This window comes from Equus caballus, chromosome 2 (genome assembly GCF_041296265.1).
Source record: "Equus caballus isolate H_3958 breed thoroughbred chromosome 2, TB-T2T, whole genome shotgun sequence".
Taxonomy (NCBI): domain Eukaryota; kingdom Metazoa; phylum Chordata; class Mammalia; order Perissodactyla; family Equidae; genus Equus; species Equus caballus.
Window position 1 is genome coordinate 33,442,042 of NC_091685.1, and position 18,912 is coordinate 33,460,953.

Consider the following 18,912-nt stretch of genomic DNA (forward strand, 5'->3'; position numbering starts at 1 on the left):
TAAAAATTTGAAATGGTGTCCTTCTGTAATAGAATGGATACATTGTTGCATGTTTATAGTAAGACAGTGAACTCGAACTACAGCTGTGTACACACATGGACGAATCTCACAAGAATAAACTTCAGCAAAAAAAACCAGACCCAAAGGAATATATGCCATGTGATTTATTTGTTTAAAGTTCAGGGGCCGGCCCAGTGGTGCAGCGGTTAAGTTCGCACGTTTTCCACTTCTCAGCAGCCTGGGGTTTGCCAGTTCAGATCCCAGGTGCAGACATGGCACCGCTTGGCAAAAAGCTATGCTGTGGTAGGCGTCCCACATATAGAGTAGAGGAAGATGGGCACGAATGTTAGCTCAGGGCCAGTCTTTCTCAGCAAAAAGAGGAGGATTGGCAGTAGTTAGCTCACAGCTAATCTTCCTCAAAAAAATAAAAAATAAAAAAAGTTCAAAAAGGAAATAAGAATAAACTGTATTATTTGGGGATGCATGTCTGTAAAACAAAGAAAAGCAAAAAACTGATTGTTGTAAAAATATGGGATAATGGGGTTAACGTTAGGGGCTGGAAGTGCTGGTGCTTTGGAAGGAGAATTCACGTGGGGCTCTGGGAGGATATCAGTACTTGTTTTCTTGGCTTAGTGCTATATCAGGTGGTATTTATGTGAGGTTGTTTTATCATAAATAGTTAAGCTGAGCCTTAAAAAATTAAAAACGAAAAAGCAAGCAACAGAGTGAAAAATAAGAAAATACCCTGGGTTCTTCAGCTTTAATGTTTAGCTTCTTAAAAAGTAAAAGATCTGAAGCAAATATAGCAAAATATTAAGATTTAACAAAGTTGGGTGATGAATATATGAATCTGTGCTGTATTATTTTATACTCTATAAGAAAAGAAATGGAGTTTAGCCAATTTTCTTTCAAGATGACATGTCCATCGGCCAGTGTTGCCCCAAATTCAAATGTTAGTATATGTTTCACAAATGACAGCGTAAGCAGATTTCTTTCCTTCAAGTGTCTGTTTACTATGCTAATGTTTCTTGTGAAATTGCAAAGGAAGAATCTGCTCTGTGCAGCATTTTCCAACCCTTCTTGACCACTGGCACTGTTTTTGTTTTTGTTTTTAAGGTAATTATTAGTTTGAGAAATGATACCTCCCAATGGAATCAGACAAATTGAAGACAGTGAATAAAACGTTTACTGGGGGAGGTGCTCTTTTCCTGTGCTTCGTACTCATTAAGTTATTTAAGTAACTTCATTGTTATTATCAATATGTTTTACTGAGACACCCACAGGTTAAATTACAAAGACTTTGGCCTGACTCATAATCATAAGAAATGTGTAGAACTATAGCACTTGCATGGATTATCAGTGTTGGTCATTTGAAACAATGGAATCTTTTACAGTTAACCACACAGAGTCATACAGTATAATCGTAAGTAGTGGTAGTAAATGTAAGAAATAGTGGAAATCATAGCAATGTTTTTTGAGATATGTTCTAAGATGGTTACATCTAACCCCAGTGCTCAGAACCATTCTATTATCTCTATTTCACGACTTTGTCTGAAAGTTGGGACATTACCTAAATAGAGATTTTATACTTACATAGATTTCAAAAATTAAATGAAGAACCTTCGCTCAAACAGATGCTTAGGTCAGCGGTTCTCACCCAGGGGTAGTTTTGTTCCCCAGGGGACATTGGGCAATATCTAGAGACAGTTTTGATTATGGCTACTGGCAACTTAGTGGGTAAAGGCCTAGGATGCTACTAAATATCCTACAGTGCACAAGACAGCCCCTGACAACAAAGAATTTTCCAGCTCAAAATGTCAGTGGTGTCAAGATTGAGAAACCCTGGCCTAGATTATGGGGATTTTAAGATTTAAGAGAATACTTGTTCTTACTGTTCAGAGCAGTTTTTACGCTTTTTTCCTGCCTTGGTGTCATTCACATGGATTGCACACCTCCATTTAAAATCTCTTTCATTACTTTGTGGCAATTATCTAGGTGATGGCTAGAGAATACAATTATATTGTGTGTGGGTTTTCCATGACATCTTAAAGGATAGGCTTTTACGAAGGGAATTCTTTAGCTTTACAGATGAAATTGATGTAATAGTTTTGGCTTTCCCAAGTTGCTCTGTAAATGCCATATTTATTATGCATACGCACACACACTTACACATACACACAGCTGCCTGCCTCTACCAAGTGAAACCTCTGGCTGAAAAGGCTTAAGGGCATCGTGAGAGACAGTAAGCTATGCCTCTGGAGTATGCTGCTGCGTCTGCCAGCTCAGCTAAGATGACTGAAGAGGCCTGCAGGGCCTCCTCACAAACTGCACAGCATGCAGCTAGAGTCACTGCTTCTGTTAGGAGGGCCGTGAATCGAGAGGCAAATGGAGAACAGTGGACAGGAGAAAATGTTATCCTGTCTCTAAATCTGTACTTAAGTTTTAAATTCCATTATTCGTAATTTAAAATTGCTGTGCTTTTGTTTGAATCATAATTTAAATGAAAACCCTCATCTCAGAACCCCTTTAGAAGGTAAGCTCCTAAGAGCAGGGGCTTTTTATGTTTTGCTTTTTTTTTTCCTCCAGTGCTAAATTCCTACTGCCCAAAATGGTTCCTGGCACATAATAGACCCTCAGACATGTGTTGTGAGTGAGTGGGTAAATGCATGAATGAAAGGATAACAACCTGAGATTATTTTCTGCCCTAAGACTGCATTTTTGTTACTTTAGATCTTTGCTGTGGCAGGCGTGCATACTTTAGCTATGAAGAGTGGCACTAAGGCCAGGTTTTTGAGCATTCTATGTCCTCTTCTGCCAGATCCAAAACTTTAGTGTTACCACTTTTTAAGTGCGTTAAAGCAAGATGTGAAAATATTGACAGGACTGAGTATAGGAAGAGACACTAGGAAAACAAGGGAGACACAGTTAAATCTCATCAGATATAAAGCTGGAATTAAAGACGTGAAAAGTCAGCCTTAGGCAACAGCAAGTGGCTGGAGTCAACTGGAGGAGGAGGGATGTGCAACTTGTCTGATGAAAGAGGAAAAAATCTTTGAAGAAAAGATTCGTGAGAAATGATTTACACTTTCATAACTTGACCACCCCGTTTTGAATCTTGTGGATGTCCCTCAGCACTGCATACCTCTTCCCATGTCTCTAATAGGGATGTATTTTGATAGATGTGTTCATAGTACGTACAGACAGAGTATGTTATGTTCAGTTTTAGCAGGTGATTTACTAAGGTCAGGACATAACCACTGATAGAGGAAAGTATGTCACTGTGGACCCCTGAATTACAGTTTGACAATTGATTTGTCGCTGTTCACCTCACATTTTAGAGTTAGCATGGAGGTGCCACTGGATTGTACTAGTCATTCCAAATACTTTACCTTGGACTAGAACATGCTTCTGGAGCAAAATGGCTTTGGACCATGGGTTACCACTAGCATCTTTATCTTCTGAGACAGCATTGAAAATCCTGAGCATGCTAAGCAAGGCCAGGGCTTGTCCTTCCATTTTTTAGTCTCCTATTTGACTACCATAACTGACACACAATTGAGAGCCCTTAATGATTCTCTGGGAGTTTGATCCTTTTAGGGATAAGAAGTATCTACCCTCAACACCAAGAAATGTATCAGCAATACAGGTTCTGTTGCTTGAAGAAAATGGCAACCTGATGCTGACAACATTTTTATGTAAGATTGCTGGCTGACCGGTACGTGGACAAGTCTCATCACAATATGACATAGTACACTGTTAGTTTACAGTGTAACATAATGTCACAGTGTTAGTTTATTACTGTGTAAAAATGAAAAGGTAGGTGTTCTCTAGTGTATCTAGTTTACCAAACAGCCTTATTAAACTCTTCCCCCTGACTCCCTTGCTCCTCAAGAAAAAGAAACCATCTCCCAGACAAGCCATTTGACACATACATATCTTAGTTTGATCAACTACTGTTAATGAAAATTTTAGTTGTCTAAAGAGACCTTTTTCACTGCTATATGTCGCCTTTCATTTTTGTTACTATCTGTGGTCACATTTGCAAGCATTTACCTTGTCCAGTGTTGTGGACTGAATGTTTCTGGCCCCCCAAAATTCACGTGTTTAAGCCCTAACTCAGTGTGATGTAATAAGAGGTGGCACCTTTGGGAGGGAGGGAGGTGTAGACGAAGTCATAAGTGTGGAGCCCCCATGATGGTATTATTGCCTGTATAAGAAGAGGGAGAGAGGCTAGAGCTTCCTCTCTCCGTCACATGAGATACAGGAAAAGGCAGCTGTCTGCACCCAGAAAGAGGGCCCTTACTGAGAACTGAATCTGCCAGCACCTTGATCTTGGGCTTCCAGCCTCCAGGACTGGAGAAGGGAATGTCTGTTGTTTGAGCCACCAATCTGGGGCACTTTGTTAGAGCGGCCCAAGCAGACTAAGATAGTCTTCGTGTTCTCTTGTGACTGAGCGGTTTCACTGGGCCTCCTGACCAGTCAGCGTCCAGCAGACAATACGTGCTGACTTAATAATGTTAGAATCCTTTTGAATTTATCATCTCTTAAGAACAAAAATATTACCGTGTATCAGCATTCTCAGAGGGTATGTTCTCACTGGCCTGTTTTCATTTTTCCACAACCCTGTTAACCACCCCAGAGGATCTTAAGATCATGTTCCGAAACAAGTCGTTAGGGAATTCTGTAGCTAGGCATTCATTCGTTTAGACATATATATACTTGCAGATCTGTGGCTATTCTGTTGATTGTTCAGCTTTAATACTTCCGTGTGAATATATCTAAAAAGCTTACACACAGTCACATGTTCATTATGGCCTATATATGTGAAACGTCCTGTACCATCATTTTGGGATAGCAGATGCTCATTTTTCTTGCCTTTTGTGGTTCTCTCCCTAATTGCTTTGTGAGCTAACTTTGCTTACATACTTTCTTTGATGTTTGTGTTATAGGTTACTTTTGATTTTTAATCATAAACATGTCAAATACAGCTCCAAGTGTTTAAATATAGCTACATTAGTTTATTGAACTCTTAATTATGTGCCAGCTATTTGCTTTACTTAGACTGTCTCATTTAATCCTTCCAACAGTCCTAAGAGATAGATGTTATCATTCCCATTGTAGAAGGAAACAGGTTTGGTGAAGCTAAGTAACTTGACCAAAGTCACAGAGCAGAGCGGGGATCGTGACTATCTCCAAAGCTCCTGTTTCAGCAGCTACTTTATAATGTCCCTCAAGCTACAGTCGTTGGAATGTCTTCTTTTGCACTTGAAGTGACTGAGGCTCAAGGAGGTGACCTGCTCAAATATATATAGTTGATTAGTTATAGAGCTGGCATTCAGATTCTGATTTTGTGACTCATGATTCCAGTGATCTTTGAATTTCAGCGTTCTGAATTTCCCAGTTAGAGTCTGTGACTTATGAAGTGCTTCCACCAAACCTATTTCATTGGATGGTTAAAGCTGCACTCTAGGTTGAACCACAGGTATTGTGCCTCCCTTGTTTTGGATGATGTACCTGAAACTTGGATTAGAAGAATTGCCTTTGTTTAAAAGGCAAGTAAGCAAGATTGGCCCTGGGCTAACATCTATTGCCGGTCCTCCTCTTTTTGCTTGAGGAAATGGTCCCTGAGCTGACAGCCGTGACAGTCTTCCTCTACTTTGTGCATGGGATGCCGCCACAGCATGGCTTGATGTGCGATGTGTAGGTCTGTGCCTAGGATCTGAACCTGCCAACCCTGGGCTGCCGAAGCAAAGCATGCAAGCTTAATCACTACACCACTGGGCTGGCCCCACAAATCTTTTGATCCTTAACCCAGCCCTTTCAACATAGCCTTCTCTACATAAAAGGTATAAAAGGCATAGTTTTTTTACATCCTTTGTGTAGGAAAATTCTCACTTGCCTTATGTCATTTCTACTTGTTCCTATAAACCAAAATGATCACAGATGGTATTTATTTAATCTTTCCGACTCATTTTAATTCTAGTCCCTCTCACCATAAGACAGTGGCTTGCATTTTCATATTGTCCACATTTTTCCCATTGTTTCCACAGTAAATCTGTAATTCAGGAAACATCTCTTTAGGGCTGATAGATTGTGGCCCAGGCAGTTTTTATCAGATCAGTCAGTTATGTCCTTAGTGTTGACATAGATGATGCTGATGACTATGACAAGAAGCTAGATAGGACCTTTTGACTGGTTTAGTTGTGTTCTTATAAAGTAGCAAATTAAATATAATCGCTGATTTTTAGAACCTTTAGTTTGTTCTGGAACCTAATGTCATGTTGGTGCTCTATTCTACACCACCTTACTCATGGATTTGTTTCTTGGTTCACTTGGTAGTGCATTGTTTGCATTCTGGGTCCTCTGTAGTAGAAAATAGAGTCTACTTTTAGGTTTTTCTTTGGGAAACCTTTGCTTTCATGTAGCATCTCATTTGAAGGCTGATTAAACGCCTAACCTCTGGTGCGATTTTAGATAGGCCTGACTATGAAATGATTTATAATTGCTTGCATTTGTACAACCTGAATTTGGCAATAAGAATATGTTAGCTTTGCTGTAGTTGTCTGAAGAAGTATTTGCTGTTCTTCTCTTCCTAAGTTAATGTTTCCTGCTGAAAAGAAAGCGTAATGGAACACTTGGTCCCTTGGTTGGTTAGAACTCGTTAAATGGTCTTTTGTATGTCATAGGGAATATGTTGGAGAGTGTGCCATCAGTTCTGCACAGATATACTATAGCATCATAGTCCTCAGTTCTCAAGAAGTTTCTCTAGCCATTCAGCCTTGATCAGCAGCTCTCCAATTCCATTCTGGTTGATAACATTAAGTCTTTTGTGAGTATAAATACAATACATCCCATTTTTTACCAAGTTTCTTCCACTAAACCTAGGGCAAAGACCGTGCATGCATTTCAGAACTTTAGGAGTGACTTTGTGATTCCAGAAAAACTATTTTACCATGTTATGCAATAGCTGTTCAAAATGGTGCTCAGGGGGTTTCATCTGTAAAATAGAGTATTTTAGTCAATCACTGCTCCAGTCCACTTTCTTTACGTTCTAAACACATTCGTAAGACTGTTTGGTTAGAAGTAACCTTGAATATAGGAGCTATTGTAGTTAATAGAAAACAATTATTATTGGATTTGAATGGAAACCTTGTAAGCATCTTGCTTCCAAGTGGCCCCTCCCCTGTACTTTGGGTCTGTCTGTATATCAAAAAAATGTTTCTAAGGTGACCATTTGTTAGACTGAACTTTTGTAGAGCTAGTATTTTCTTGTGGCACATAAGAATTAATAAACATACTATATTGATAGTCAAGGTATGTACTAGCATTACTTATTATGATATTCCCCTGAGGAAAAGATATCTCAAAAATCCTCAAATATGTCCCCCCTTCTCACTTTTTCTAGAATAAGGATTTTACCTCTAGCAGTTTTCCTATGATCATGAAATTCTCCCATTTTTTGTCATTTCTATTTGTTCCTTTAAACCAAAGTACCTACAATGGTAGTAAGAAAAACAAAGGTAATAATCCTACAGAGTTTAAAAAAAAAGATCTAGATAAGTGCAGGATCACACTTGTAATAATATTACATGGATTTCAAAGTCAGCTAGAGGTACAACCAGCCATAAAAGATACAGTACATTTATATGAGAGGAATGTGTATCTTTTCTGTATAAAATTTAAGACGTCTTACCATTGAAACATGAAATGCCTGAAGCTAAATTATATATCTCTTGTAGAATGCTTACCTGTGGTTCAGTCAGCATTACTTTGTATAATAAAGAAAATAGGTATTTTAAGAAAAGCCTTAAATGTTTTTAAGTAATCTTGCTGCTTTTGCATTTTCCTATCTGGATGTAGCTGAAAGTACCCATGGCAGACAAGCCTGGTAACACAGTGAATTTCCGGAAGCTGCTACTGAACCGTTGCCAGAAGGAGTTTGAAAAAGATAAAGCAGATGATGATGTCTTTGAGAAGAAGCAGAAAGAACTCGAGGCTGCCAGTGCTGTAAGTCTTTTCACAGAAAGCTAATGCTGTGCACTTCGAGTGTTATCAAACAGAATTTTCATGAAGCCGGCTACATCTCCTCCCTACTACTTCAATAGGTGCCTATGGTCTTTCTTCCGTGTGGAGATACTATATTGATGTTTAGAGGAATGCTTTATTCCTTTTAGTGCCACATGTTAGAGCAAATCAACTTTCTGAGATAGGGATTCAGAACCTAGACTTCAGAGAGATCGCTGAGTTCCAGAAATCTCCTGAAATGGATGGAAACTTTTGAGTGTAGTGCACTTTTCTGAGGAGTAGGTTTCTAGTTGCTATGAGATTCTCAGAGGATATTCCTGACCCCCTAGAAATAGTAAGGACCATGAATCTAAGTGTTTGTTCTTAGCATCTATTGTGCAATACAATTTTCATCAAGATTCTATTATTCTTCCTTACACAACAGCCAGAGGAGAGGACAAGGCTCCATGATGAACTAGAGGAAGCTAAGGACAGAGCCCGGCGGAGGTCCATTGGTAACATCAAGTTTATTGGAGAGCTGTTTAAACTCAAGATGCTGACTGAGGCCATCATGCACGACTGTGTGGTGAAGCTGCTCAAGAACCATGATGAAGAGTCCCTAGAGTGTCTGTGTCGCCTACTCACCACCATTGGCAAAGACCTGGACTTTGAGAAGGCAAAGGTAAAAATCCAAAACCTCAGAAACTTCCAGAAGGGGCTCTTTGTCAGTTGCAAAGGAACCAGGACTGTCAACATAAGCACTTCATCTTGTCCCAGCAGTGTAGGCTGTTTACTTTTTTTCTTTTGTCCTTCTCCTTGTCAATGTTTGGCCATCATACTCCTTACCACATTTCCATTAAAGTCACAAGTGAAGAGGGTTCCAAATTATATCAAAGCCAGTTCCTGAATTGTTGAGATTATTCATTTTTCTGCATGACCATTTCAGAGGTCGTTTGTTAAGGGCAGAAATTGAGGGCAGAAATACGGAGAGAAAAGCTACTATAGGCCAGGATTGAGAGTCATACAGACATGACTAAGACCCAGTAGCTTTCTTAAGTTTATGCTCTAATTAATAACACAGCTATCTAACCCTAATATAAGAAATCATTAAAAATATTATAATTCATCATTACGTGGTGCTCTCCAAATAAAAGCCAGGGAAATTAGAAATGATTCTAGGAAATAATGTCAGAAATGTTTCTTAACATCTGAATCAGCTACAGTTATGTTTGGCTGTGACAGAAAACCCGAAATATCAGTGGTTTATGCAAGATTGAGGTTTATTTCTCACTCGTGTAAGTAAGGAAGTCTGAGACTGGTCTGCTGGCTCAGAGATAATCAAAAAATCCAGTTCATCCAGCTTATCATTGTGTCATTCCTAAGGTATAGTTCTTGTCCTTAATGTTCTTAGCAGAGAAGGTTGGAAATGGGCAAAGGACACAGGCACCTCTCTCTTAAGGAAGTTTCCAGGGGGCTGCAGTATGACGTTTCCTTTTATATTCTGTTGACCTGTGATTAGTCACATGACCATGGCCAGCTGCCTGGAATATGTAGCCTTCATTTTGGGTGTCATATGCTCAAGTAAAAATTCTACCATGTTACCTTTTGGCTATAAGTTGTATTCCTAGGCCATTTAAAAATTCTATATGATAAAATTACATTTAAATTCCTCAGCCAGGAATGCTAATGATTTTGTCTTTTGCAGCCCCGTATGGACCAGTATTTTAATCAGATGGAGAAAATTGTGAAAGAGAGAAAAACTTCATCTAGGATTCGATTCATGCTTCAGGATGTGATAGACCTAAGGCTGGTGAGTAAACAATAATAAGCCTACCTCTTCAGTCTCTGTTGAGGAAGTGGGTTGGGGAGGCTGTCCTAGTATTTGCATGTGTAAAAACTTAATGCTTTTGCTACATGACTCTCAGAACTTGAATTGACAAACTGTAATGAGGGAGCTATGTGGAAGGACAAAAGGCGTATATATACCTACCTGTTACATGTTTCTTCTCTTTAATTATCAAACCACATTGCAGTTTTAAAATCAGCCATTCTGAATTCAAACCGTAGTTAATTAAATTTAGTCTTAGGATGCTAAATAATTAGGAAGCCTCATCTTCAAAATGAATACGTTTAACTTCCCTGAGCCTTACATTTTTAGTCTCTAAAATGGCATGTTGCCTACCTTGCAGATGTGTTATAAAAATTGAGTGAGGTAATTATGTAAGGTGCCCAGCTCATAGGAGATGTTGATGTTTTCTTTATTGTTTTTCTTGTATACCCTCCTGTTCTGCTTTTTTTCCCCTCATTTCTCGTACTAGGTGCAGTTTTTACCATTACTACCTCTTTTTCTCTTCTTATTTTAATTCCTGCTGGGAATATACTGCAGCCAGCTCTAAACTAGAGAAAGTGAATACTGGTCCCACCTGTTCCCTGCCTGCATGTAGACCAGTAGCATTGATGATGGTTCTTTATCTTGCTAAGCCCAGAGGTGACCTCAGGATCCTTATTACCAAAGCCACTACCACTTGATTAGAATTTTTATGCTGATTTTAACCTATGTGCCATCCTTGCCTCTAGCTAATATGAATAAACAGAAAAAACTTCTCCACCCATGCCTTCAACACCTTGGACTTACATCAGATGTTGGGACTGTAGCTGGAAATTGAAGGAAAGGGAGAAGTATAATTATGAGGAGACGACTTGTTTTGTCCTTAGCAGAAAGGATAACCAAAGGGCAGAGTGATGTGGCACTTTGAATAGAACACCAGAACCGTGATATGGAAGGAAGAAAAATTCTAGTCATCCTTGATTTACAACCCCCAGGGAGTGTGATATGAACTGAGTAGCAATACCCCAATTAAGGAAAGGCCAAAACATCCTAATTTTTCTTGATTTCTCTTCTGTCTTCTTTCAAATATACAAAATAATTTTTAAAAAATACATTTGGACCAATCTTTCACTCTTTTTAATCCATTGGGTTTTGGAATGCTCAATGTAGAATAGTTCAGGGTTTAATGAGAAGAATTAATTCTTTAGCTCTAATCCCCTAACTGCACATATTGCCATCTGTAAGACAGATGAAAAACTGCCATGGTACCAGATTTTATATGTATTTTTACACTTTTCCAGCAGTGGAAAGTATAAAATAGATTTTCAAAGTTTTGTTATTTTTAGTTATGTGGCTGATAACTTTATTTTCTCATTTTATAGTGTAATTGGGTATCTCGAAGAGCAGATCAAGGGCCTAAAACTATTGAACAGATTCACAAAGAGGCTAAAATAGAAGAACAAGAAGAGCAAAGGAAGGTCCAGCAGCTCATGACCAAGGAGAAGAGGAGGCCAGGTGAGGGTGGAGTCGCCTGGGCGGTAGCGTGCTTGGGAGTTTGAGCGACAGACGTTTAAGAATTCTATGTTTAGATGTGAAGTGAGATGAGAAAAAATAACCCAAGGATTAGAGTGGTGGTTGGTAAGGGAAGCAGTTTCACCCAGAGACTGGTTATTGAGTCAGAGCAGAGAAGGCAGGAAGCAAACATGATTTCTTTGACTACTTCGAAGTCAGTAATCAGCAAGACTTTACTGAGCATCTTCTGTATACTCAGTCAGTATTGGTAAGGGATATAAAAAGGAGTAGAAGATACTCTAGAAAATACTTTTCCTCTAAAAGCTTACAGTTTATCTGGGAAGGCAAAACTAATAGAGGGAACATTTGTTAAGCAAATGGAAATATTATCGATGATGAAGTGTATTCTCTATTAAGGTTGTTAAAATTCAGAGAAGAAGAGAGCGAGAGAGAGCCGGAAGAAATCTTTATTTGAGGAAGGGACACTTGAACTGAATCTTGGTGGATGGTAGATATTTGGAAGGGAAGAAAGAATTTTAGTCATGAAATTAAAATAAACATAAATTGTAAAGAGAAATAAACAAGCCTGATTGGAGCAAACTTTAAGTACTTTAAGGAGGAATGGAAAAATGTTTAGAAGAGTGGAGCCAGATTAAACTTTGATTTGATTTGGACATTAAGGAGCCATTGGAAATTTTTGAGCAAAGGAGTAATGTCAGGCCAGAGGTATGTAAATAAAATAAGTCTATTGCTGTTCACATGATGAATCAAAGGGGTACACTGAACTCAGGAATGTTACTGTTGCTGAAATCATACATGGAAGGAAGTGAGACTTGGTAGCAATAAAAATAAAAGGGAAGAAACAAGGAAAAAAGCAAAGATGAAATACAAGGCATTTTACACCTTAGAAAATAGAAAGTCCATTGGCTAAGTTTAGGAACATTGGAAGAGGAAACCTTTTTCAGAAGGGAAATGATCATTTTTCTGTTAAGCCTCTTTATTTTGAGGTGACAATAGGGCATCCAAATGAGAATGCTCATTTGTCCCCTGTGCAGTTAAATGATTAGGGTAGTGACTGGGTCCCATAGAATAGTGATTGAGAGCATAGACTTGGGAGCCAAACTGTCTGCGTTTGAATTTCAGCTCTCCTGCATCGTAGCTTTATGACCTTGTACAAGTCAGTCTGTAAAAGGGATCTAATTACAGTACCTAGGATTTATGTGAGGATGAAATGAGGTAATATCTGTAAAGTGTTCAGCATAGCAACTGGCACATAGTAAATACTCAATAACCATTAGCTGTTGTTCATCACAGACACAGTAGAGCTCAGTGAAGTTAGGAGAGATGAATCCTCCAGGGAAGAAAATGTGCTTTTAAGTTTCGTGGGACACCACACTTAACTTCCTCATCCTTGTCCCTAGCCCCAATGCCTTTCGGGTATTGACTTTTATTTACTATTGAACTAGACTGAGAGGGAAAAGATAAGAAAGCCTAATCCGTGGAGGATGTCCGCATATGACTAAAGGAATAACTCTTGGAAAAGAACAAGTGGAGAAGAGATGCTAGGATATGTGTCAGAGAAACAGGGAAGAACCAAGTCTTCTCATTATTATGAAAAACATTACTTTTCAGTAATATCAGATAGCACAGAGAAAATCAAAAAGTATGTGAGGATCAGAAAATCTTTTGGATAGACTATTTGGTGGTCTTTTATTCATTCAACAAATGTTTATTGAGTTCCTGTCGCTTAACAGGAGGGAGTCCCTTCCTTCATGCAGCTTCCATCTTACCGAGAAAAAGACAATAAACAAATACTTAAATATACAACTTTTTCAGCTATGTTTCTTCTATTAAAAAAAAAATAAAGCGGAGAGGGAGGGAGTGGGGAGTGCAGGGCTTGGTTGGGGGGACATTACAATTTTAAATAGGAAGATTGGGAGCTATTAAAGTTGGTGTTTGAACAAAGCCCTGAAGCAAGTGAGGGAATGAAGTCCTGCAGCTCTGGGCTAAGAGGGTTTTCAGCCAAGGGCATAGTAAGTACAGAAGCCCTGGAGCAGCGCTTTCAAGGAACAGCAAGGAGGCCGGTGTGACTGGACTAGAGGGCCTGGGGAGAGTAGTAGAAGGTCGAGTCTGAGAGACGGGGCCAGATTCTTTAGAGCTTGTAGGCCATTTATAAGGAATCTTTCTTTTTCTCTGAGTGAGATAAAGAGGTAATAAGTGTTTTGAGCAGAGAAGTGATAGGACCTGACTTACGCTTTACTAGAGTCACACTGGCTGCCATGATAAAAACACATAAGGGTGGAAGGAAAGCCATTGAGGAGGATTCTGTCTTTATTTTTTAAATTTTATTTACTTATGTTTTTTGGTGAGGAAGATTGGCCCTGAGCTAACATCTGTGCCAATCTTCCTCTATTTTGTATGTAGGATGCCGCTACAGTATGGCTTCATGAGCAGTGTGTAGGTCCGTGCCCAGGATCCAAGTCCCTGAACCCTGGGCCACCAAAATGGAACGCGTGAGCTTAACCACTGTGCCACTGGGCCGGCCCCAATGAGGAGGTTTTTATACTAATGGAGGAAATATTTCTGGCTTAAACCAAATTGATGTGGTGGTGGTAGTAGTTAGAAGGGGCTAGCTGCTGAATATGTTGTAAAGGTTGAACTGACAAGCTTTGCTGACAAATTGGGTGTGAAGTGTGAGAAAGAAGGAGTCCAGGTTTTCTGCCTGCGCAGCTGACTGAAAGGTTGGAGAATTAGGTTTTGGGGGAATGATCCGATTATATTGTGTCATTTGATAGCATTAAGTGAAATAAACTTTGGAATAAATAATTTCCGTTTGATTTCTCCCAAAGTGTTCTAATCATTAACTCTGTAACACTAGATTTGGCCCTCCTTTGTCTAGGACTAAATCTCTGTTCATTTATATCAGCTGGTTTCTTCTAGGTCAGTAATGTTTCATGCAAGATCCTATATAGAGTACTTCTGCTTGACATTTTCTTCTTGTGGGTATTAAAGACACTGCCAGCAATGCTTTACTAATATCTTTTGTCATTTTCCTTGGTTTTGATTGGAGCTGCTAAGTTGAAAATACTGCTCACTCTTTCACTATCAAACTGACTTGAGACAGACGAGAGACTGCCTCACTCTCTCCTCCCTGCAGGCGTCCAGAGAGTGGATGAAGGTGGGTGGAACACTGTACAAGGGGCCAAGAATAGTCGGGTACTGGACCCCTCAAAATTCCTGAAGATCACTAAGGTGAGTGTGACATTTGAAATACAACTTACGCCTCAAAATGTGACTCTCGGAATTACTTCTTGCTCATATAAAATAGCCCTACTGCAGATTTTATGGGGTGGTTCTTTTTTAATGTAGATGCTTTTTTACAAGATAGTATTGATCAGTGTATTCTTACCTACTTGTCCTGGCAGTAGTCCTTTTTATTTCTATGAGGATTTACTAAGGAGGAATTAACTAGGTTAAATTCTTAAAGTCACGAGATGCTTAATAGAAGAGTGAGATTTCGGAAGCCATGGTCAATTGCATGCTGTTCAGTGTATCCTTAGCTCTGAGGAAGAAGCAACCACCTGTTTTAAGTCTAATCATGAAAAGAATTAATGGTTTGCCATACCCAAGGCCAAAAAGAAATCCAAGAGGGCCTACCAGAAATAATTCTGTGATAAAGATTTAGGGCCGGCCTGGTGGTGCAGCAGTTAGCACAGGTTCTGCTTCTCGGAGGCCCAGGATTCACTGGTTCGGATCCCGGGTGCGGACATGGCACCGCTTGGCACGCCATGCTGTGGCGGGTGTCCCACATAGAAAGTAGAGGAAGATGGGCATGGATGTTAGCTCAGGGTCAGGTTTCCTCAGCAAAAAGAGGAGGATTGGTAGTAGTTAGCTCAAAATCTTCCTCAAAAAAAAAAAAGATTTAATATAGTCTCCTTTTCCTCTCTCTTGAGAATCTATGGGCAGTAAGAGGAAAGAATTTTCTCCTGGCCGGTGTTTTTAGCAGTAGTAGTTGATGATCACTGTGAGTAGGGGGAAGAATCTTGGAGAAAGTAGAGAAAGTGGAGTTACATTTTGTAAAAGTGGAAACTTCTACAGCCCAGTGGGTTTTGCAAATCATTTGCAAGTCTAATGTGATCCTTACTTGTAATACACTTTCCATAGTTCTGAAAATTGACAACTTGCCAGTAGGATACTAAGGGCAGTCTAAAGCTAATGTGAAAATCTCAAATGAAAGAAGATAACTGACAAAAAGAATAAGACTGAGAAAATTAGAAGATGGGTACGTTATTTGCATCTTTATGGTTTTTACATTTTTAAATTTTTATTTGTTTATTTTGAGGAAGATTAGCCCTGAGCTAACATCCACTACCAATCCTCCTCTTTTTGCTGAGGAAGACTGGCCCTGAGCTAACATCCGTGCCCATCTTCCTCTACTTTATATGTGGGACACCTGCCACAGCATGACGTGCCAAGTGGTGCCATGTCTGCACCCAGGATCCGAACTGGTGAACCCCGGACCGCCAGAGCACAACGCGCACACTTAACCACTACGCCACTGGGCTGGCCCCTGCATCTTTATGGTTTTGTCAAAGCATTGCTCAAGATAGAACATTCCCTTTCTGGATCTTTCTTGACGCTAATTAGCTAGGATCACCCTCTCTAAGGTTCTGATGCGTTCTTCTAGCTGTTTACATTGCAGGGCAGGACTCCACTGCTGTGTACAACTTGATCCCATCCTCTCCCATTTTCAGTGAGAGGCAGTTGTAACCAAAACCTTGTATTTAAAGAATTCCTCCAGTATCAGCCCCAATATCTTTGAAAATCGTCTCAATACTTAATAATAACATTTTTCTGTGTTTTTAAATACTATTTCTGTACATGGACACTATAAAGAAGAAGAGTGCTGGTATTAAACCTACAACATTATTTTCTTAATATTTTGAAAAATATGTGTTTGCATATTCAGATAGTTATACTATAGGTACTCTACATAAGTGTACCAGAAAAAGTTTAAAACCGTTACACAAATTCACTATCGACTAGGATAGATTTGTGTGAAAGTAAGTCATGTAGCAAGGCATCACTGTCAGAATACAGAAATACCTTTGTTACAAAGAACTGCATTGTAGCTTATATGTTGTATGTGTTTTATGATAGTTTCTATTGCATTGTAATTCTACTCATTCGTACTAAACTTCTGCTTTGAGGGTTAAACCTGAGAGAGATCAGGCACCTTAGCTCCCCATCTAATTTTCCATTCTCTCTCTTTTTTTTTTTTTTTGAGGAAGATTAGCCCTGCACTAACTACTATCAATCTAGCTCTTTTTGCTGAGGAAGACCGGCCCTGAGCTAACATCCATGCCCATCTTCCTCTCCTTTATGTGTGGGACACCTACCACAGCATGGCTTGCCAAGCGGTGCCATGTCTGTGCCTGGGATCCAAACCGGCAAAGCCCAGGCCACCAAAGCAGAACCTGTGAACTTAACTGCTGCGCCTCCGGGCCGGCCTCCGTTCTCTTTTTCTAATTCCGCTGTACTGAGTGCTGCCATTTTCCCTCTTCACCCCCAGCCCCAGCCTATATTAGGCTTTGCTAAAATGTGGGATCTGTGTGTCTTTTGACCTATTTTCTGACAATCATGTGAAGAAAGAGTTAATTTTGTAGTATTTGTGTATTCATTCTTTTTTTTTTTTTACATCAGGGAGCATTATTGTACAGGAGGAGTCATTACAAACTGCTTACATTTAGCAAACCGGCACGTCCTCTTGAAGGACCGGAATACATTCTCCAGACCAGTAGTTTCGAACTGTGTTTTGTAGAAGCTTGATTCCAAGGAAGTGCTTCAGGGGCCACAGAAATCCCACTTTAATGTGAACAACTCCAATTTATGTTTTTTAAATTGGCATTCCAAGCAAAGTTTTGTTGCTAAAATTGGTTTTACTGCACTGGAAAAGAAAGATAAACTATTCTTTAGAATATTTCCTGTAATTGACTTGTGGTTGCTTATGTTACAGCCCACAATTGATGAGAAAATTCAGCTGGTACCGAAAGCGCAGCTGGGCAGCTGGGGCAAAGGCAGCAGTGGTGGAGCAAAGGCCAGCGAGACTGGTGAGTACGGAGCGCCCCTCTCGGGGGCTGGGACGCGTTCTCTCAGCACTCTCCTTCCCGCACATCTCCACAGCCATTTCATAACGATTTGGGGGAAAGGTCTGTAGACTAGTTGTGCCCAAACTTATCTGAGTCCCTTTCTGACTAACAGAAATTGAGGGTTTCCTCCTAAGAAGGATTCTTAAGTATTTTTTAAAAGTTTTTTAGTTCAGTTGGACTTTTTAAGACTTTGCTCTGTTAGGTTCCGTTGTTGTTGTTCACAAATTCAATATAATTAGAGAAATAACTGGGACCCCCAAATTAAAAGGGCTACTCATTTTGCTCAGAAAAAGAATATTAATACCTAGAAGCATTTAATTTCAGGGAGTTGTAAAAGAATAAACAATTAGATTGAAATGCTTTTCAAAAATCTTTATCAAAAGTAAGATTTCGAGGTGCCAGCCTGGTGGTATAGCGGTTAAGTTTGCATGTCCCGCTTCAGCAGCCTGGGGTTTGCCAGTTCGGATCCCGGGTGTGGACTATGCACCGCTTGTCAGGCCATGCTGTGGCAGGCATCCCACATATAAAGTAGAGGAAGATGGGCATGGATGTTAGCTCAGGGCCAGTCTTCCTCAGCAAAAAGAGGAGGACTGGCAGCACATGTTTGCTCAGGGCTAATTTTCCTGAAAAAAAAACCCCACAAAGGTCAGATTTTGAGAGATTTGACCTTAGGATTGAAATGTTCGGACCATCACAGACATCTTCAAAGCTGAAGAAGCCCAATGGAATGAATAAAAAGTTTGCTGTTAACCTCCTTCCCATATTTCCCTTCCACTGAATAATTTTGGCCTTTTTTTCTTTAAATTTTAAAAAATTTCATTATTCATTTAAACCCACATGCATAATTTTACATAAATGAGATCATAGCATTTCAATTAGCTTTTTTTTAAGTGAAATATTTTGCTTTGTTTTTGCTTGCCTCCCTCCTTCCCCTGTTTATCACTCCCACCCCCATGCCCTACCAAGGATAATTTATGTTTTTGAAGGAGGAAATAGTTGTAATGAACAAAGGTTTCTAAATTCTTTTTTGCATACAAATTTCCTCTAACCCTTTACTTCTAAGAGTATGGTCTGTGGACCCCAGGGGATTGGCATCACCTTGTTAAGCTTGTTAGACATGTCGAGTCTCAGGCCCCGCCCCAAGGAGGCAGATGAATTAGAAGCTATATCTTAGTCATGTGATTTGTATTTTTTTCTCAATCTTCAACACCTAGATGCATTACGGTCAAGTGCTTCCAGTTTAAACAGATTCTCTGCTTTACAACCTCCAGCACCCTCAGGGTCTGCATCATCCACGCCTTTAGAGTTCGATTCCCGACGGACCTTAACCAGGTTAGAAGCTTACTCTCCATGTGAATTCAAGACTAACCGGCTTGTCAGTCAGTCTCTCTATCAGTCTGTCTCTCTGTCTTTCTCTTT

The 18,912-nt window shown here is 39.7% G+C and overlaps 1 protein-coding gene across 50 annotated transcripts in view; it reads left to right on the top strand.

The window, feature by feature from the left end:
- Positions 1–18,912, top strand: part of EIF4G3 (eukaryotic translation initiation factor 4 gamma 3) — a 318,192-nt gene that overhangs the window by 259,074 nt on the left and 40,206 nt on the right. For 49 of the 50 annotated variants that reach the window (XM_070246686.1, XM_070246729.1, XM_070246689.1 and 46 more), the window contains 7 exons: positions 7,861–8,007; positions 8,450–8,686; positions 9,710–9,814; positions 11,215–11,347; positions 14,502–14,596; positions 17,361–17,454; positions 18,708–18,825. In XM_070246686.1, the coding sequence (XP_070102787.1) occupies positions 7,861–8,007; positions 8,450–8,686; positions 9,710–9,814; positions 11,215–11,347; positions 14,502–14,596; positions 17,361–17,454; positions 18,708–18,825 (929 nt within the window). Of the gene's footprint in view, positions 1–7,860; positions 8,008–8,449; positions 8,687–9,709; positions 9,815–11,214; positions 11,348–14,501; positions 14,597–17,360; positions 17,455–18,707; positions 18,826–18,912 lie in introns of those variants that run through there. The other variant, XR_011430530.1, reaches the window with a different exon arrangement.